Source organism: Bombina bombina, chromosome 1, assembly GCF_027579735.1.
Source record: "Bombina bombina isolate aBomBom1 chromosome 1, aBomBom1.pri, whole genome shotgun sequence".
Taxonomy (NCBI): domain Eukaryota; kingdom Metazoa; phylum Chordata; class Amphibia; order Anura; family Bombinatoridae; genus Bombina; species Bombina bombina.
In genome coordinates this window covers 1,335,503,467-1,335,525,403 of record NC_069499.1, presented here as the reverse complement: position 1 = coordinate 1,335,525,403, position 21,937 = coordinate 1,335,503,467, and the positions used below count along the sequence as shown (strand labels likewise).

General features: G+C 37.9%; 1 protein-coding gene across 2 annotated transcripts in view; it reads left to right on the top strand.

The window, feature by feature from the left end:
* COG4 (component of oligomeric golgi complex 4) overlaps nt 1-21,937 on the top strand; it is a 114,178-nt gene that overhangs the window by 19,573 nt on the left and 72,668 nt on the right. For both annotated transcript variants that reach the window (XM_053702261.1, XM_053702271.1), the window contains exons 7-8: nt 12,616-12,773; nt 12,914-12,972. In XM_053702261.1, the coding sequence (XP_053558236.1) occupies nt 12,616-12,773; nt 12,914-12,972 (217 nt within the window). The remainder of the gene's footprint in view (nt 1-12,615; nt 12,774-12,913; nt 12,973-21,937) is intronic.

Below are 21,937 nucleotides of genomic sequence, written 5' to 3'. Positions count from 1 at the left end.
ATTTCCCTCCCAGTACTTTACATGCAAAAACAGCTACTAACTTATCTGGGAGCTCTTAATTTACCAACAAAAGGTTAAAAAATGTTTTAGGTGAAAGCATAAAGTAGTTATTTTCAAAATATATAAAATAAATATTAAATATAAAATATGCTCCTGACTCTCTTTATTGCAAATAAATCCACTTTTAGGGCAAAACATGGCTGTTTTTGTAATCTAGCACAGTCGGTTGACCTAGCAAGACTATACGTTTAGAAATTAAATTGAAACGTTTCAATTAAGTTACTAAAATACAAATATAAAATCCTCATAGCTTACCAACATGATATAAATTCAGTTGTTTGTAGAGCGGAAACAGATTCTGCAGCGCTATAAACATAGGTATGATATGCAAAGGTGGCTTTTACGGGAGACAAATGAGTAGAGGGCCGTGCCAAGAATTGCACTGTTGTAAATCGGCTCTCATGAAGGTGATCTACAAAATAGCTGGGCTTACACATGCTGACAGGGTTCAGGGGATGAATAAAGGAGGAACTGAGGTAAGAAAATGTTAGAGTATATTGTATGCATCCCTGATCAGAAGAGTCTTTAAGGAGCATTTGAAACTGAAAACTAGGGAAGAGTCTTATGGAGCGAGGCAGAGAGTTCCACAAGATAGGGTCTAACAATATGTTATTTAACATACAGCAACTTAAACGTGTGCATCACTATATGGCAGTAGTTTTGCAATAATGCTTTTAAAGGTTAAGTGTACTGTAAAATTGTTTCCCCTTAAAGAGACACTTAACACCTGCCTTCTAATATTCCCTAAAACCTACTTTTACTTATTAAGAAAAAATAAAATAATTGCTGCTGTCTATTTTATCTGTTCCTCTTACCCCAAACTGTTGAATGAGATTTTTTTTTAAATACAGTGTTGATCCAGTGCTTGATTTCCTATGTAAGCTGCCATATTGTAACATACATTACAGGGGCACAGTAGTCACATGGTTACCCAGTCACGTGACACACATCATATTGTCTGTTACATGTACTTTGAAGAATCACATCTTCCTGCAGCGTGTGAGCTGCAGTGTCTGAAGATACATATGTATTTGTCAATCAGGGTATAAATATACACTGCTCAAAAAAATAAAGGGAACACTAAAATAACACATCCTAGATCTGAATGAATAAAATATTCTAATTAAATACTTTGTTCTTTACATAGTTGAATGTGCTGACAACAAAATCACACAAAAATTAAAAAATGGAAATCAAAATTTTCAACCCATGGAGGTCTGGATTTGGAGTCACACTCAAAATTAAAGTGGAAAAACACACTACAGGCAGATCCAACTTTGATGTAATGTCCTTAAAACAAGTCAAAATGAGGCTCAGTAGTGTGTGTGGCCTCCACGTGCCTGTATGACCTCCCTACAACGCCTGTGCATGCTCCTGATGAGGTTGCGGATGGTCTCCTGAGGGATCTCCTCCCAGACCTGGACTAAAGCATCCACCAACTCCTGGACAGTCTGTGGTGCAAAGTGAAGTTGGTGGATGGAGCGAGACATGATGTCCCAGATGTGCTCAATTGGATTCAGGTCTGGGGAACTGGAGGGCCAGTCCATAGCATCAATGCCTTCATCTTGCAGGAACTGCTGACACACTCCAGCCACATGAGGTCTAGCATTGTCTTGCATTAGGAGGAACCCAGGGCCAACCGCACCAGCATATGGTCTCACAAGGGGTCTGAGGATCTCATCTTGATACCTAATGGCAGTCAGGCTACCTCTGGCGAGCACATGGAGGGCTGTTCGGCCCCTCAAAGAAATGCCACCCCACACCATTACTGACCCACTGCCAAACTGGCCATGCTGGAGGATGTTGCAGGCAGCAGAACGTTCTCCATGGCGTCTCCAGACTGTCACGTCTGTCAAATGTGCTCAGTGTGCCCCTGCTTTCATCTGTGAAGAGCACAGGGCGCCAGTGGCGAATTTGCCAATCTTGGTGTTCTCTGGCAAATGTCAAACGTCCTGCACGGTGTTGGACTGTAAGCACAACCCCCACCTGTTGACGTTGGGTCCTCATACCACCCTCATGGAGTCTGTTTCTGACCGTTTGAGCAGACACATGCACATTTGTGGCCTGCTGGAGGTCATTTTGCAGGGCTCTGGCAGTGCTCCTCCTGTTCCTCCTTGCACAAAGGCGGAGGTAGCGGTCCTGCTGCTGGGTTGTTGCCCTCCTACGGCCTCCTCCACGTCTCCTGATGTACTGGCCTGTCTCCTGGTAGCGCCTCCATGCTCTGGACACTACGCTGACAGACACAGCAATCCTTCTTGCCACAGCTCGCACTGATGTGCCATCCTGGATGAGCTGCACTACCTGAGCCACTTGTGTGGGTTGTAGACTCCGTCTCATGCTACCACTAGAGTGCAAGCACCACCAGCATTCAAAAGTGACCATAACATCAGCCAGAAAGCATAGGAACTGAGAAGTGGTCTGTGGTCACCACCTGCAGAACCACTCCTTTATTGGGGGTGTCTTGCTAATTGCCTATAATTTCCACCTGTTGTCTATCCCATTTGCACAACAGCATGTGAAATTGATTGTCACTCAGTGTTGCTTCCTAAGTGGACAGTTTGATTTCACAGAAGTGTGATTGACTTGGAGATACATTGTGTTGTTTAAGTGTTCCCTTTATTTTTTTGAGCAGTGTATTTGATTTCCCAATTTATGTATATACACATTATGTGGCAGGATTTAAATAAAATGCTTTATAAGTACTGTGTTTATGTTTTTAACCCCTCCCCCCCCCCCCACAGTTTTATTTTTCAAACTGCCCACAAGTTTTATGTTCTAAGCAAAGCCGTTTGCAGTGCATGGCTTAAGGCACTATTATCATTATAAATCACTGACAACTTCTGGGAGGGGGAGAGGGAGGGGGGAAGCTCTCACACTGCAAATACTCCATGCAGAAGATTTCTGCTTTCTTTCATGTAATTAACAAGAGTCCATGAGCTAGTGACGTATGGGATATACATTCCTACCAGGAGGGGCAAAGTTTCCCAAACCTTAAAATGCCTATAAATACACCCCTCACCACACCCACAAATCAGTTTTTACAAACTTTGCCTCCAAGGGAGGTGGTGAAGTAAGTTTGTGCTAGATTCTACGTTGATATGCGCTCCGCAGCAAGTTGGAGCCCGGTTTTCCTCTCAGCGTGCAGTGAATGTCAGAGGGATGTGAAGAGAGTATTGCCTATTGAATGCAGTGATCTCCTTCTACGGGGTCTATTTCATAAGGTTCTCTGTTATCGGTCGTAGAGATTCATCTCTTACCTCCCTTTTCAGATCGACGATATACTCTTATATTTACCATTTCCTCTACTGATTCTCGTTTCAGTACTGGTTTGGCTTTCTACAAACATGTAGATGAGTGTCCTGGGGTAAGTAAGTCTTATTTTCTGTGACACTCTAAGCTATGGTTGGGCACTTTATTTATAAAGTTCTAAATATATGTATTCAAACATTTATTTGCCTTGACTCAGAATGTTCAACTTTCCTTATTTCCAGACAGTCAGTTTCATATTTGGGATTATGCATTGAATTATCATATTTTTTCTTACCTCAAAAATTTGACTTTTTTCCCTGTGGGCTGTTAGGCTCGCGGGGGCTGAAAATGCTTCATTTTATTGCGTCATTCTTGGCGCGGACTTTTTTGGCGCAAAAATTCTTTTCCGTTTCCGGCGTCATACGTGTCGCCGGAAGTTGCGTCATTTTTTGACGTTATTTTGCGTCAAAGATGTCGGCGTTCCGGATGTGGCGTCATTTTTGGCGCCAAAAGCATTTAGGCGCCAAATAATGTGGGCGTCTTTTTTGGCGCTAAAAAATATGGGCGTCATTTTTGTCTCCACATTATTTAAGTCTCATTATTTATTGCTTCTGGTTGCTAGAAGCTTGTTCACTGGCATTTTTTTCCCATTCCTGAAACTGTCATTTAAGGAATTTGATCAATTTTGCTTTATATGTTGTTTTTTTCTTTTACATATTGCAAGATGTTCCACGTTGCAACTGAGTCAGAAGATACTACAGGAAAATCACTGCACAGTGCTGGAGCTACCAAGCTAAGTCTGCTATAAACTTTTGGTATCTGTTTTCTCCAGCTGTTATTTGTATTGCATGTCATGTCAAACTTATTAATGCAGATAAAATTTCCTTTAGTACTGTTACATTACCTGTTGCTGTCCGTCAACATCTAATTTTCAGAGTGTTCCTGATAACATAAGAGATTTTATTTTTTAAATCCATTAAGAAAGCTATGTCTGTTATTTTTCCTTCTAGTATACATAAAAGTCTTTTAAAACTTCTCTTTTTTTCAGATGAATTTTTAAATGAACATCATCATTCTGATACTGATAATGGTTCTTCTGGTTCAGAGGTTTCTGTCTCAGAGGTTGATGCTGATAAATCTTTGTATTTGTTCAAGATGGAATTTATTCGTTCTTTACTTAAAGAAGTGTTATTTGCATTAGAAATAGAGGATTCTGGTCCTCTTGATACTAAATGTAAACGTTTAAATAAGGTTTTTAAATCTCCTGTAGTTATTCCAGAAGTGTTTTATCTCCCTGATGCTATTTCTGAAGTAATTTCCAGGGAATGGAATAATTTGGGTAATTTATTTACTCCTTCTAGACGTTTAAGCAAATTATATCCTGTGCCATCTGACAGATTAGAGTTTTTTGGGACAAAAATCCCTAAGGTTATGGGGCTGTCTCTACTCCTGCTAATGTACTACTATTCCTATGGCAGATAGTACTTCATTTAAGGATCCTTTAGATAGGAAAATTGAATCTTTTCTAAGAAAAGCTTACTTATGTTCAGGTAATCTTCTTAGACCTGCTATATTTTTAGCGGATGTTGCTGCAGCTTCAACTTTTTGGTTAGAAGCTTTAGCGCAACAAGTAACAGATCATAATTTTATAGCATTATTATTATTCTATAACATGCTAATAATTTTATTGGTGATACCATCTTTTGATATCATTAGAGTTGATGTCAGGTATATGTCTCTAGCTATTTTAGCTAGAAAAGCTTTATGGATTAAACTTGGAATGCTGACATGTCTTCTAAGTCAACTTTGCTTTCCCTTTCTTTCCAGGGTAAATAATCATTTCGTTCCTTTCCTCACAACAAGGAACAAAAGCCTGATCCTTCATCCTCAGGAGCGGTATCAGTTTGGAAACTATTTCCAGTTTGGAATATATCCAAGCCTTATAGAAACCTATAGCCAGCTCCTAAGTATCTATGAAGGTGCGGCCCTTATTCCAGCTCAGCTGGTATAGGGCAGATTACGTTTTCTTCAAAGAAATTTGGATCAATTCCGTTCTTAATCTCTGGTTTCAGAAACATTGTTTCAGAAAGGTACAGAATTGGCTTCAAGTTAAGGCCTCCTGCTAAGAGATTCTTTTCTTTCCCGTGTCCCAGTTGACACAGCAAGGCTCAGCATTTCTGAAATGTGTTTCAGATCTAGAGTTGGCTGGAGTATTTATGCCAGTTCCAGTTCTGGAACAGGGGCTGGGGTTTTATTTTATCTCTTCATTGTACCAAAGAAGGTCAATTCCTTCAGACCAGTTCTGGATCTATCATTATTGAATCGTTATGTTAGGATACCAATATTCAAGATGGTTACTGTAGGACTATCCTGCCTTTTGTTTAGCAAGGGCATTATATGTCTACAATAGATTTACAGGATGTGTATCTGCATATTCCGATTCATCCAGATCATTTTTAGTGTCTGAGATTCTCTTTTTAGACAAGCATTACCAGTTTTGTGGCTCTACTGTTTGGCCTAGCCTCAGTTCCAAGAATTTTTTTCAAAGGTTCTCGGTGCCCTTCTTTCTGTAATCAGAGAATAGGGTTTTGGTATTTCCTTATTTGGACGATATCTTGGTACTTGCTCAGTCTTCTCATTTTCGAAGAATCTCATACGAATCGACTTGTGTTGTTTCTTCAAGTTCATGGTTGGAGGATCAATTTACCAATCAGTTCATTGATTCCTCAGACAAGGGTAACCTTTTTAGGTTTCTAGATAAATTCAGTGTCTATGACTCTGTCCTTGTCAGACAAGAGAAGTTTAACATTGATATCAGCTTGTCAAAACCTTCAGTCACAATCATTCCCTTTGGTAGCCTTATGCATGGAAATGTTGGGTCTTAGGACTGCCGCATCAGATGCGATCTCCTTTGCTCGTTTTCACATGCGACCTCTTCAGCTCTGTATGCTGAACCAATGGTGCAGGGATTACTCAAAGATATCTCAATTAATATCTTTAAACCGATTTTACGACACTCTCTGACATGGTGGACAGATCACCATCGTTTAGTTCAGGGGGCTTCTTTGTTCTTCCGACCTGGACTATAATCTCAACAGATACAAGTCTTACAGGTTGGGGAGCTGTGTGGGGGTATCTGACGGCACAAGGGGTTTGGGAATCTCAGGAGGTGAGATTTCCGATCAATATTTTGGAACTCCGTGCAATTTTCAGAGCTCTTCAGTCTTGGCCTCTTCTGAAGAGAGAGTTGTTCATTGTTTTCAGATAAGACAATGTCACAACTGTGGCATACATCAATCATCAAGGAGGGACTTACAGTCCTCTGGCTATGAAAGAAGTATCTCGAATTTTGGTTTGGGCGGAATCCAGCTCCTGTCTAATCTCTGCGGTTTTTATCCCAGGTATGGACAATTGGAAAGCGGATTATCTCAGTCGCCAAACGTTGCATCCGGGCGAATGGTCTCTTCACCCAGAGGTATTTCTTCAGATTGTTCAAATGTGGGAACTTCCAGAAATAGATCTGATGGCTTCTCATCTAAACAAGAAACTTCCCAGGTATCTGTCCAGATCCCGGGATCCTCAGGCGGAGGCAGTGGATGCATTATCTCTTCCTTGGAAGTATCATCCTGCCTATATCTTTCCGCCTCTAGTTCTTCTTCCAAGAGTAATCTCCAAGATTCTGAAGGAATGCTCGTTTGTTCTGCTGGTAGCTCCGGCATGGCCTCACAGGTTTTGGTATGCGGATCTTGTCCGGATGGCCTCTTGCCAACCGTGGACTCTTCCGTTAAGACCAGACCTTTTGTCTCAAGGTCCTTTTTTCCATCAGGATCTGAAATCCTTAAATTTAAAGGTATGGAGATTGAACGCTTGATTCTTAGTCAAAGAGGTTTCTCTGACTCTGTGATTAATACTATGTTACAGGCTCGTAAATCTGTATCCAGAGAGATATATTATAGAGTCTGGAAGACTTATATTTCTTGGTGTCTTTCTCATCATTTTTCTTGGCATTCTTTTAGAATACCGAGAATATTACAATTTCTTCAGGATGGTTTAGATAAGGGTTTGTCCGCAAGTTCCTTGAAAGGTCAAATCTCTGCTCTTTCTGTTCTTTTTCACAGAAAGATTGCTATTCTTCCTGATATTCATTGTTTTGTACAAGCTTTGGTTCGTATAAAGCCTGTCATTAAGTCAATTTCTCCTCCTTGGAGTTTGAATTTGGTTCTGGGGGCTCTTCAAGCTCCTCCATTTGAACCTATGCATTCATTGGATATTAAATTACTTTCTTGGAAAGTTTTGTTCCTTTTGGCCATCTCTTCTGCCAGAAGAGTTTCTGAATTATCTGCTCTTTCTTGTGAGTCTCCTTTTCTGATTCTTCATCAGGATAAGGCGGTGTTGCGAACTTCTTTTGAATTTTTACCTAAAGTTGTGAATTCCAACAACATTGGTAGAGAAATTGTGGTTCCTTCATTATGTCCTAATCCTAAGAATTCTAAGGAGAAATCGTTGCATTCTTTGGATGTTGTTAGAGCTTTGAAATATTATGTTGAAGCTACGAAATCTTTCTGTAAGACTTCTAGTCTATTTGTTATCTTTTCCGGTTCTAGGAAAGGCCAGAAAGCTTCTGCCATTTCTTTGGCATCTTGGTTGAAATCTTTAATTCATCTTGCCTATGTTGAGTCGGGTAAAATTCCGCCTCAGAGAATTACAGCTCATTCTACTAGGTCAGTATCTACTTCCTGGGCGTTTAGGAATGAAGCTTCGGTTGACCAGATCTGCAAAGCAGCAACTTGGTCCTCTTTGCATACTTTTACTAAATTCTACCATTTTGATGTATTTTCTTCTTCTGAAGCAGTTTTTGGTAGAAAAGTTCTTCAGGCAGCGGTTTCAGTTTGAATCTTCTGCTTATGTTTTTTGTTAAACTTTATTTTGGGTGTGGATTATTTTCAGCAGGAATTGGCTGTCTTTATTTTATCCCTCCCTCTCTAGTGACTCTTGTGTGGAAAGATCCACATCTTGGGTAGTCATTATCCCATACGTCACTAGCTCATGGACTCTTGTTAATTACATGAAAGAAAACATAATTTATGTAAGAACTTACCTGATAAATTCATTTCTTTCATATTAACAAGAGTCCATGAGGCCCACCCTTTTTTGTGGTGGTTATGATTTTTTTGTATAAAGCACAATTATTCCAATTCCTTATTTTATATGCTTCACACTTTTTTTCTTATCACCCCACTTCTTGGCTATTCATTAAACTGATTTGTGGGTGTGGTGAGGGGTGTATTTATAGGCATTTTAAGGTTTGGGAAACTTTGCCCCTCCTGGTAGGAATGTATATCCCATACGTCACTAGCTCATGGACTCTTGTTAATATGAAAGAAATGAATTTATCAGGTAAGTTCTTACATAAATTATGTTTTTCCTGACCTCTCCTCCTGTATATGTAAAGCTCTAAGGGCTGACACCTACCAGCTTAGTGATCGTTTAGCAAAGATCGTCTGCATTATTTAGCAGTATGATCTCCTGTCACACCACCTGATCACACACGAGTTCTGCTCTAGTGACTGTGTCTCGGCAGAGGGTGTGACAGGTGCCGATCACACTACCAAATAATGCAGCCGGTTTTACTTAGAACATATAACTTGTTGGCAGTTTGAAAAATAAAACTGTGGGGGGAGTTAAAAACATAAACACAGTACTTATTGAGCATTTTATTTAAATCCTGACACATAATATGTGTATATACATAGGTTGGGAAATCAAATATATTTATACCCTGAATGACAAATAAATTTGTATCTTTAGATACTGCAGCTCACACGCTGCAGGAAGATGTGATTCCTCTAAGTATATGTAACAGAAAATATGCTGTGTGTGACGTGACTGCATCATGACCATGTGACTACTGTGTCCCTGTAACGCACGTTACAATATGGCAGCTTACATAGGAGAATCAAGCACTGGATCAATGCTGTACTTCAAAACAATCTTCTTCAACAGTTTGGGGTAAGAGGAACAGATAAAATAGGCAGCAGTGATTTTGTTTTTAATAATAAGAAAAAGTAGGTTTCAGCTATTTTCATTAGGTGTTAAATGTCCCTTTAATGTGTTTCCAATTATTTGTTTTACCAGCAGCAGAGTTTAAAATGTATAGGAAATTGTTCTTTTAGGTTTATTTTTGTGTGTGGAAATAACTGTTTCTGCTAACTGAAACCACAACTCAATAAAATGGTCTGAGCTGTATTTACACTATGTCTCCTTATCTTGTTTCTCATTGTTTACTCAAAGATCAATGCTTAAATATAACAATGGAAATTTTAGTATCTCTCTCTCTCTCTCTCTCTCCCACTGGGATCATGATTTCATCTAAACCTTCTTGTTTTTCTATAACCATTACTTAAAGGAACAGTATACACTCATTTTCATAGAACTGCATGTAATAGACACTACTATAAAGAATAAGATGCACAGATACTGATATAAAAATCCAGTTTAAAACTGTTTAAAAACTTACTTAGAAGCTCTGTTGAAAAGGCCGGCGAAAAGCCCACTGCAAGTGGGAAATAAGACACTCCCCCCCTCCCCCTTCTTTTGCATAGGAAAAGACCCTTTACACAAACAGGAGCAAGCTGGAGTAGGTAGCTGACGGTATTCTCATAAAACTTTGGGGCTTGGTTTGGGGTTTGGTTAGGAGTCTGAAAATCAGAGCAATGTTATTTAAAAATAAGCAAAACTATACATTTTTTAAAAAACAACAACTTTATGGGCTATATAAATAGATCATCTACAAAACATTTATGCAAAGAAAAAAATGAGTGTATAATAATGTCCCTTTAAAGCACGATTAAATACAGTAGAATGGCATAATCAACACATTTATAATAAAGACACAATGCAAAAAAGTAGATTTTTTTTTTTTCAAACAAATTTCAAATGTTTCATTTCCTTCCCCCCTGCATCATGTGACAGCCATGAGCAAATCCCAAAATGCATATACGTATATTGTGAGTTCTAGTACATGATCTGCTGGTGCCTCAGAAAGTGTGCATTTTAAAAAGATTGTGCACATTTAGATAATGGGAAGTGATTTGGAAAGTTGTGCTCTATGTGAATCATGAAAGTCTTATTTTGACTTTAGTGTTCCTGTACTCACATTTTCAGAATAGGTGGGGATACAACAGGAAAAAACAGCTATTTCAAATACTAAGATAAGGTAAAAGAGTTATTTGTAAACAATTTATTACACTCCAGCATGTAAAATAGATCACTGGGAACACATTAAAGGGGAGTAAAAAAACAAATAAAAAAAATTATGATTACCTGGAAATTAATTTCTTTAATGGGGGTAAGAGTCCAAGAGCCATTACTCCTGGTCACTAGGAGGAGGCAAAGATAACCAACATCCCACAAGCTTTTAATCCCTCTCGCCTCTCTGGTATCCCAGTCTATAGTATAGCCGAGAAAAATAGAGAAGTAAATACAAAGCAGGGTAGCTGCTTACTAAAACTGCCGCCAATTGGAAAATATAAAAGGGCTGGTCTTGTAGACTCTCTCACCACCATGAAATAAATACATTTATCGGGTAAGCTTAAACGTTTTTTCTTTCATAAGGTGGTGAGAGTCCACAAGCCATTACTCATGGGATCTAATACCCAAGCTGTGGAGTCCATGAGTAAATGTGTGGGACAACAATCAGGCAGGCATCTTTTTACCATCCACTAAGATTGTAGAACATTCCTGTCAACAACTATCACAAAATAAAAGCGAGTAAAGAAGACCAAGTTGCTGCTGTGCAATCTACATAACAGTGGAACTAATCTGGTAGAAAAAAAACTGTAAAGTTTCAGGAAGAATATTTCCTACTTCCATAAAGCTATGCCTAATGAGAACTTTAACAAAGAAGCTAAAGGGACAACTGTAGTCGCCTGACTCATACGTGGACATTTTTATTTTTTTTAAATAATTATGTAGGATGAGAACAAATCAAATGCTCTTGAAATAGGGCAAAGAAAGTGAACTACAACATCCTGACTTAAAAAATACAGAAAAAAATACCTTATCCTAATAGAAAATAAGATAAGGAATCTCTCAAGAAAGATAAAGAAACCAGACACTGTGCTGGTGAAAATATTGCAAAATAAACTACCACTTTTAATATAAGCAGAATGTTTAAATTATTCATAGTTTGAAAAAAAAAAACCTATTAAAATCAATAAGGTTCTCAGGAAGAGAAAATCTTACTTTGACTAGATCTAAAGAGAGATCTGAATATAAGAAACTTGCAGATTATTTAGTAAAATTGAAAAGTTATGAAAATTCTAAGAAATACTTGTAAAACCATGTTAATCACACTAGGACAGAGAAACAATTTTAAACAGGTGATAAAAGTACTTGATAAGCCTGAGATAAAAGAAAATTAATATTAAAGGGACAGTATACTGAAAAATAGTTTTTCCATTAATGTGTATACAACTTCTTTTTTTACCAACTGCAGAGTAAAAAAAAATGTTTTTTTGTGTATATTAAAGCTCTGATTTTGTGTTTTGAAGCCACAACCTAATAAAATGAGTTGAGCTTGTAGGTATAATCAGATCTCATTACTGTATCACATTGTGTACATATACATGTTTATTTATCTTATATCTGTCCATAAAACAATCACCAGTACTTAGAGAGAATAATGGAAAATCATCATTGTATTACCTTATCTCTGCTATATCCCACTGGGAGTGTAATTTCTTCTGCTGGTTGTGTTTACACAGCTTATCTATAGCTTGGACCTGCGGCCACTAACTTTCAGAATAGGTGGGGATACCACATGCTAAATCAACTATTTCAAATGCCAATATAAGGGTAAAGGAGCTACTTGTAAACAATTTAATACACTCCAGCAGGTAAAGTGGATAATTGGGAACAAATTAAAGTGGAGAAAACTTTTGAGTAAACTGTCCCTTTAACTCAGTGGTAAATATCAAAAAGGAAAAACTCAACATTCAGTTTAGGACAAAATAACCAGTTCTACACAATCATATTTAAAGGTACAGTATAGTGCATAATTATGTAACATTAATATCTACGTTAACTGTCCCGTTAAAGGAGTTTTCAGCTTTGTCTAAGCAGAATGAAATTGTCCAGGCACATTGCATATCTGCATATCAGTAGGTTACTGGAGGCTTGCACAAGATGATTTCTACATCTTTACATCACGTTCCTCCATTTTGTTACTTAGAATTTTGTTGTCTCATCTGAGTGCTTGAGTATAAAGTACCAGTTTCACAGACTACAACTTTGTGTTCTTGGCAGGCATTGCCAGGATAGTTGAAACTCACCAACCAATTCTGGAGACCTATTATGGCCCGGGGAGACTATACATGCTTATTAAACACCTGCAGGCAGAATGTGACCGGCAGGCTGAGAAGGTGGTGGACAAGTTTATACAGCAGAGAGACTATCATAGGAAGGTGAGCAAAATGAAAGCTTGTTGCGGTGACGACTTCAACAGATAAGTAAACCCATAGGTGGTTGTTATTTAATTCTGATGTTATAAAAGGAGGATGGTGTCAGATCTTTAAATTTTAATTTTACATTTTTATTTTTGTAGTTCCAACAGGTTCAGAACTGCATGATCCGAGCTTCCTCTTCTGAAAAGATAGAGCCCAGGTAAAAAACAACAGCAAAAAACGTCATTATGGGATCTGTAAAATCCATTCTGAATTATTTTTTTTTCTTCAAAAAGTATAGTTTAGTATATATTTCTTTCATGTAATTGGCAAGAGTCCATGAGCTAGTGACATATGGGATATACAATCCTACCAGGAGGGGCAAAGTTTCCCAAACCTCAAAATGCCTATAAATACACCCCTCACCACACCCACAATTCAGTTTTACAAACTTTGCCTCCTATGGAGGTGGTGAAGTAAGTTTGTGCTAAGATTTCTACGTTGATATGCGCTTCTCAGCATTGTTGAAGCCTGATTCCTCTCAGAGTACAGCGAATGTCAGAGGGACGTGAAGGAAGTATCACCTATTGAATACGATGATTTCTCTAACGGGGGTCTTTTTCATGGGTTCTCTGTTATTGGTCGTAGAGATTCATCTCCTACCTCCCTTTTCAGATCGACGATATACTCTCAAATTTACCATTACCTCTACTAAGAACTGTTTTAGTACTGGTTTGGCTATCTGCTTTATGTGGATGGGTGTCTTTTGGTAAGTATGTTTTTATTTACTTAAGACACTCTCAGCTATGGTTTGGCACTTTATGCAAATTATATAAAGTTCTAAATATATGTATTGCACTTATATTTGCCATGAGTCAGGTTCATGTATTTCCTTCTGCAGACTGTCAGTTTCATATTTGGGAATATAAACACTTTAAGAAATTTATTTCTTACCTGGGGTTTAGTCTTTTTCAATTTGACTACTTTTTGCATTTGCGGGTATTAGGCCCGCGGGTGCGTCAAATGTAAGACTTTATTACGTCATTTTTGGCGCGGGAAATTACGTTTTTGACGCAACTTCGTCATTTCCGGCGTCATACGTGACGTCGAGACCTTTCACACGGCAGCGTCATTAGTGACGCAAGTGTGTCATTTCCGGTCATTTTTGGCGCCAAAAAAGTTTACGTTACGTTGTGCGTCATACTTGCCGCCAATATTTTCTTCATTATTTCAATACCCCATTGTTGTTTGCCTCCTGTTTTCTTTTCTTTCAAGAGGCCTATGCTTTTGCATTTTTTTTTCTATTCCTGAAACTGTCATTTAAGGAAATAGATAATTTTGCTTTATATGTTGTTTTTTCTCTTACATTGAGCAAGATGTCCCAATCTGATCCTGCCTCTGAAGTTTCTGCTGGAACATTGCTGCCTGACATGGGTTCTACAAAAGCTAAGTGCATTTGTTGTAAAATTGTAGAAATTATTCCACCGAATGTCATTTGTAATAGTTGTCATGATAAACTTTTACATGCAGATAGTGTTTCTATCAGTAATAGTACATTGCCAGTTGCAGTTCCTTCAACTTCTAATGTGCATGATATACCTGTAAATTTTAAAGAATTTGTATCTGAATCTATTATGAAGGCTTTGTCTGCATTTCCACCTTCTAATAAACGTAAAAGGTCTTTTAAAAATTCTCATTTAGCTGATGAAATTTCAAATGACCAACAACATAATAATTCATCCTCTTCTGATGAGGATCTATCTGAAACAGAAGATCCTTCCTCAGATTTTGACACTGACAAATCTACTTATTTATTTAAAATAGAGTATATGCGTTCTTTATTAAAAGAAGTTTTAATTAATTTGGATATTGAGGTAACCAGTCCTATTGACGTTCAGTCTAATAAACGTTTAAATGCTGTTTTTAAACCTCCTGTGGTTTTCCCAGGTGTTTTTCCCATTCCTGAGGCTATTTCTGATATGATTTCTAAGGAATGGAATAAGCCAGGTACTTCCTTTATTCATTCTTCAAGGTTTAAGAGATTGTATCCTTTACCAGAAAAATCTATAGAGTTTTGGGAAAAGATCCCCAAAGTTGATGGGGCTATTTCTACTCTTGCTAAACGTACCACTATTCCTATGGAAGATAGCAATTCCTTTAAGGATCCTTTAGATAGGAAGCTTGAATCTTATCTAAGGAAGGCCTATTTATATTCAGGTCATCTTCTCAGACCTGCTATTTCTTTGGGTGATGTTGCGGCTGCATCAACTTTTTGGTTGGAAAATTTAGCGCAACATGAATTGGATTCTGACATATCTAGCATTGTTCGCTTACTGCAACATGCTAATCATTTTATTTGTGATGCCATTTTTGATATTATCAAAATTGATGTTAGATCCATGTCTTTAGCTGTATTAGCTACAAGAGCTTTGTGGCTTAAATCTTGGAATGCTGATATGACATCTAAATCTAGATTACTATCTCTTTCTTTCCAAGGTAATAATTTATTTGGTTCTCAATTGGATTCTATTATTTCAACTATCACTGGAGGAAAAGGAGTTTTTTTGCCTCAGGATAAAAAAACCTAAGGGTAAATCTAAGGCTTCTAACCGTTTTCGTTTCTTTCGTCAGAATACGTTGGAAGCCTTCCTCAAATTGGAATAAATCCAAGCCATTTAGGAAACCAAAGTCTGCCCCTAAGTCCGCATGAAGGTGCGGCCCTTATTCCAGCTCAGCTGGTAGGGGGCAGATTAAGGTTTTTCAAGGATTTTTGGATAAAATCTGTCCAAAATCATTGGATTCAGAGCATTGTCTCTCAAGGGTATCGAATAGGATTCAAAGAAAGACCTCCTGTGAGAAGATTTTTTCTCTCACGCATTCCTGTAAATCCAGTAAAAGCTCAGGCTTTTCTGAAGTGTGTTTCAGACCTGGAGTCTTCAGGGGTAATCATGCCAGTTCCTCCTCAGGAACAAGGTTTGGGGTTTTATTCAAACCTATTCATTGTACCAAAGAAAGAAAATTTGTTCAGACCAGTTCTGGATCTAAAAATTTTGAATCGTTATGTAAGGGTCCCAACTTTCAAGATGGTGACTATAAGGACTATTCTGCCTTTTGTTCAGCAAGGACATTATATGTCCACAATAGACTTGCAGGATGCATACCTTCATATTCCGATTCATCCAGAACGCTATCAGTTTCTGAGATTCTCTTTTCTAGACAAGCATTACCAATTTGTTGCTCTTCCATTTGGCCTAGCAACAGCTCCAAGAATCTTTTCAAAGGTTCTGGGTGCCCTACTATCTGTAATAAGAGAACAGGGTATTGCGGTGTTTCCTTATTTGGACGATATCTTGGTACTAGCTCAGTCTTTACATACTGCAGAATCTCACACGAATCAATTAGTGTTGTTTCTTCGGAAACATGGTTGGAGGATCAATTTACTAAAAAGTTTCTTGATTCCTCAGACAAGGGTCACCTTTTTAGGCTTCAAGATAGATTCAGTGTCCATGACTCTGTCTCTAACAGACAAGAGACGTTTAAAATTAGTCGCAGCATGTCGGCTCCTTCAGTCTCAGTCATTCCCTTCAGTGGCTATGTGCATGGAAGTTTTAGGTCTCATGACTGCAGCATCGGACGCAATCCCCTTTGCTCGTTTTCACATGAGACCTCTACAGCTTTGTATGCTGAATCAATGGTGCAGGGATTATACAAATATATCACAACTAATATCCTTGAATCCCAATGTACGACACTCTCTGATATGGTGGATAGATCACCATCGTTTGGTTCAAGGGGCTTCTTTTGTTCGCCCAACCTGGACTGTGATCACAACAGATGTGAGTCTTTCAGGTTGGGGAGCTGTTTGGGGGTCTCTGACGGCACAAGGGGTTTGGAAATCTCAAGAGGCGAGATTACCAATAAATATTTTAGAACTCCGTGCAATTCTCAGGGCTCTTCAGTTCTGGCCTCTACTAAAGAGAGAACCGTTCATTTGTTTTCAGACAGACAATATCACAACTGTGGCTTATGTCAATCATCAGGGTGGGACTCTCAGTCCCCAAGCTATGAAAGAAGTATCTCGGATACTTGCTTGGGCGGAATCCAGCTCCTGTCTAATCTCTGCGGTACATATCCCAGGTGTAGACAATTGGGAGGCGGATTATCTCAGCCGCCAGACTTTACATCCAGGGGAGTGGTCTCTCCATCCAGATGTGTTTTTTCAGATTGTTCAGATGTGGGGGCTTATAGAGATAGATCTCATGGCCTCTCATCTAAACAAGAAACTTCCCAGATACCTGTCCAGGTCCAGGGATGTTCAGGCGGAACAGTGGATGCGCTGACACTTCCTTGGTGTTATCAACCTGCTTACATCTTCCCGCCTCTAGTTCTCCTTCCAAGAGTTATTTCCAAAATCATCATGGAACAGTCTTTTGTGTTGCTGGTGGCTCCAGCATGGCCACACAGGTTTTGGTATGCGGATCTGGTTCGAATGTCCAGTTGCCCGCCTTGGCCACTTCCGTTACGGCCGGACCTACTATCTCAAGGTCCGTTTTTCCATCAGGATCTCAAATCATTAAATTTGAAGGTATGGAAATTGAACACTTAGTTCTAAGTCATAGAGGTTTCTCTGATTCAGTGATTAATACTATGTTACAAGTTCGTAAATCTGTCTCTAGAAAGATTTATTATAGAGTTTGGAAGACTTACATTTCATGGTGTTCTCATAAATTCTCCTGGCATTCTTTTAGAACTCCTAGAATTTTGCAGTTTCTTCAGGATGGTTTGGATAAGGGTTTGTCTGCAAGTTCCTTGAAAGGACAAATCTCCGCTCTTTCTGTTTTATTTCACAGAAAGATTGCTATACTTCCTGATATACACTGTTTTGTACAGGCTTTAGTTCGTATTAAGCCTGTCATTAAGTCAATTTCTCCTCCTTGGAGTCTTAATTTGGTTCTGAGGGCTTTACAGGCTCCTCCATTTGAACCTATGCATTCTTTGGACATTAAACTACTTTCTTGGAAAGTGTTGTTCCTTTTGGCTATCTCTTCTGCTAGAAGAGTTTCTGAGCTATCTGCTCTTTCTTGTGAGTCTCCTTTTCTGATTTTTCATCAGGATAAGGCAGTCTTGCGGACTTCTTTTCAATTTTTACCTAAGGTTGTGAATTCTAACAACATTAGTAGAGAAATTGTTGTCCCTTCTTTATGTCCTAATCCTAAGAATTCTTTGGAGAGATCCTTACATTCTTTGGATGTGGTAAGAGCTTTGAAATATTATGTGGAAGCTACTAAAAATTTCAGGAAGACTTCTAGTCTATTTGTTTTATTTTCTGGTCCTAGGAAAGGTCAGAAAGCTTCTGCTATTTCCTTGGCTTCTTGGTTGAAACTTTTGATTCATCAAGCTTATTTGGAGTCGGGTCAAACCCCGCCTCAGAGAATTACAGCTCATTCTACTAGATCAGTCTCCACTTCATGGGCTTTTAAGAATGAAGCTTCAGTTGATCAGATTTGCAAAGCAGCCACTTGGTCCTCTTTGCATACATTTACTAAATTCTACCATTTTTATGTATTTGCTTCTTCGGAAGCAGTTTTTGGTAGAAAAGTTCTTCAGGCAGCTGTTTCAGTTTGATTCTTCTGCTTTTTGATTTAAGTTTTTTTCTTTCAAAAGTGAAAATAAACTTATTTTTGGGTTGTGGATTATTTTCTCAGCGGAATTGGCTGTTTTTGTTTTATTCCCTCCCTCTCTAGTGACTCTTGAGTGGAAGACTCCACATCTTGGGTATTGATATCCCATATGTCACTAGCTCATGGACTCTTGCCAATTACATGAAAGAAAACATAATTTATGTAAGAATTTACCTGATAAATTCATTTCTTTCATATTGGCAAGAGTCCATGAGGCCCACCCTTTTTATGATGGTTATGATTTTTTTGTATAAAGCACAATTATTTCCAAATTTCCTTTGTTGATGCTTTCTACTCCTTTCTTTATCACCCCACTGCTTGGCTATTCGTTAAACTGAATTGTGGGTGTGGTGAGGGGTGTATTTATAGGCATTTTGAGGTTTGGGAAACTTTGCCCCTCCTGGTAGTATTGTATATCCCATATGTCACTAGCTCATGGACTCTTGCCAATATGAAAGAAATGAATTTATCAGGTAAATTTGTACATAATTTATGTTTTTGTCATTCTCTAGACACCTAATATACAAACAGGTGGAATGCAGATGTTAGTACAATAAGTTAAAAAGAAAAGATACAACTAAATGTGAGTTCTGAAAATTATTTATTTATCCTAACTACAACGTTAAGTAGGTAAATCATTTTTAATATTTAACATTGTCCTCAGACTTTAAAGGTGATTTATTTGCCCTGTTATGGTGCATTACCTTAAAGGGACACTGAACCCATATCTTTTCTTTCATGATTCAGATATTTAAATTGCATGCTCTATCTGAATCGTAAAACATTTTTTTTTTAGTTCAGTATGCCTTTAAGGAAATGCACCATAACAGGGAAAATAAAGCAATTAAATCACATTTAAAGTCTGATGACAATGTTAAATATTAAAAATTATTTACCTACTTAACATTGTGGTTAGGATAAAGAAATAATTTTCAGGAAGGCTGCCATTTTAGATGCAACCGCACACTTTGTTAGGTATGTCTGTAAAATTTAAAGAGGAAACCAATATGGATTTCCATAGAAGTAGCACATACTGTAACAACAACAAAAATATTGATCATAAAAACAAAGTCAGATGATGAAATGCAAATATGTAGAATCTAACAAAAAAAGCCTAAGCAGTTAATTAGGAAGGCTAAAGCTCATGTGTAAGAGAAGATATATAGTCAGATATGGGACAAAACCTTTAGATATATTAACAAAAGGAAAAAACTAAGGAATAGTAAAACTGAAAACATTTGATGGTAGAATACTATTATATAATTGCAAATTGCAGGCTGTCTCAATGATTACTTTTGTTCTGTCTTCACAAAAGATTGTGAAAATAAATTAACCGAACATCTGTGGAAATTAATCACAAAGTAAAGAGGGCGCCTCCTAGTGCAATATTGCAAGATAGTAAACAAAAAATAGAATTTGTGCAAGAAAAATACTCACAAAATAAGCAGCACCTATGTGCTGATTGGGGCAGGCTGGGGAATCACAGTGACCCAGCTACACTGATCCAGCGATTGGATGATGGAGCTTGAATGGAAACAAATGTAGAATCTGAACAAGAAATCAAAGAGATGGGGGAGCACCTCCTAGTGCAATAATGTAATATAAATGGCACAAATGGACAAACTTGACGATTGTATACTCACAAAGGGAGCAGCACCTAAGTGCTGATTGAGGCAGGCTGGGGAATCACAGTGACCCAGCTACACTGATCCTGCAGCAGGATGATGGTTACCAATATCTCCAAACAAACGATCAGGCTTAGACTTCCATAAAAATAACAATTTATTAAAAAATTCAAGGGATGTGAATTGACAACACCCCAATATAAAAACAATTGTTTAAAAACAGTTGCAACTAGTTTCTCAGCTACAAAGGCTGTTTCCTCAGTAGCCTGAGGAAACAGCCTTTGTAGCTGAGAAACTAGTTGCATCTGTTTTTAAACAATTGTTTATATATTGGGGTGTTGTCAATTCACATCCCTTGAATTTTTAAACAAATTATTTTTATGGAAGTCTAAGCCTGATTGTTTGTTTGGAGATATTGGTAACCATCATCCTGCTGCAGGATCAGTGTAGCTGGGTCACTGTGATTCCCCAGCCTGCCTCAATCAGCACATAGGTGCTGCTCCCTTTGTGAGTATACAATTTTCAAGTTTGTCCATTTGTGCCATTTATATTACATTATTGCACTAGGAGGTGCTCCCCCATCTCTTTTTTGATTTCTTGTTCAGATTCTACATTTGTTTCCATTCAAGCTCCATCATCCAATCGCTGGGTCACTGTGATTCCCCAGCCTGCCCCAATCAGCACATAGGTGCTGCTTATTTTGTGAGTATTTTTCTTGCACAAATTCTATTTTTTGTTTATTATCATGCAATATTGCACTAGGAGGCGCCCTCTTTACTTTGTGATTAATTTCCACAGATGTTCAGTTGCTTTGTTTGTTATAAGAGGAGCTGCCCATCAAGCCTTCTATCAAGTGTGAATATCATACTACCAACCATACCAGGACTTTACCAAAATAATTTCTTAAAGATTTCAGGACTATATTGAGTATCAGTACATGTTACATAGCTGAGGCAAAGAATCCAGCTAAGTTATTTCCACTAAGTGTATGGTTTGAGATTTATTATTGTTTTGTTGCACATCAAATGTTGTTAACTAACTAATATATGTGAATAGCGCCCCCTACAGTTGGATACCTAGGTATCATCAACAGGTTTGAAAATAAATTAACTATCACTTATATTTATAGAGATAATGAGATTTTCTTGGCATTATCAAAAATACATTTAAAAAAAGTTAGTGTGTCCTGATAATATTCATCCAAGGGATTTAAAGGAACTTTGATCTGTGCTAGTTGCCCCATTAACCAATCTGTTTAACCGTTCACTTTAGACAGGAGTTGTTACACTTGAATGGAGAATAGCAAATGTAGTATCTCTTCATTAGAAGGGCAGTAAAAGATTCTGGTAACTACAGGGCAGTCAGTTTAGCTTCAGTGGTAATGGAAACTTTTAAAATAAATAAATTAAGACAAATTTAGAGGGCCTAATGAGCATTTTTTTTTTCTTCAGCAACACCATGTCAGACTAATCTAAATGACTTATTTGATTATCTAACTAAAGTGTTAGACCAGGGTGGAGCAGTTAATGTGGCATATCTAGATTTTAGTAAAACTTCTGACACCATCCCACATAACAAACTAGTTCATAAAATGTATCTCCTTGGTCAACTCACAAATTGTGAACTGGGTAGAATCCTTTAAAGATAGACAACAGATTGTCTTAGTAAATGGGGCAGTGGTGCCTGCTTTGTTTAACATATTTATTTATCAATGATATCAGCAAAGTGATACATGGAAGAGTTTGTCTGTTTGGAGATTATAAGAGTTTGTCTGTTTGGAGATTATATATTTTTTTTAATAAAGCTGATGTTCCAGGGGGTTGGACCAAATGAGAAGTGATATCAAAACAATGGAGGATTGGAAAAATTACTGGAATGT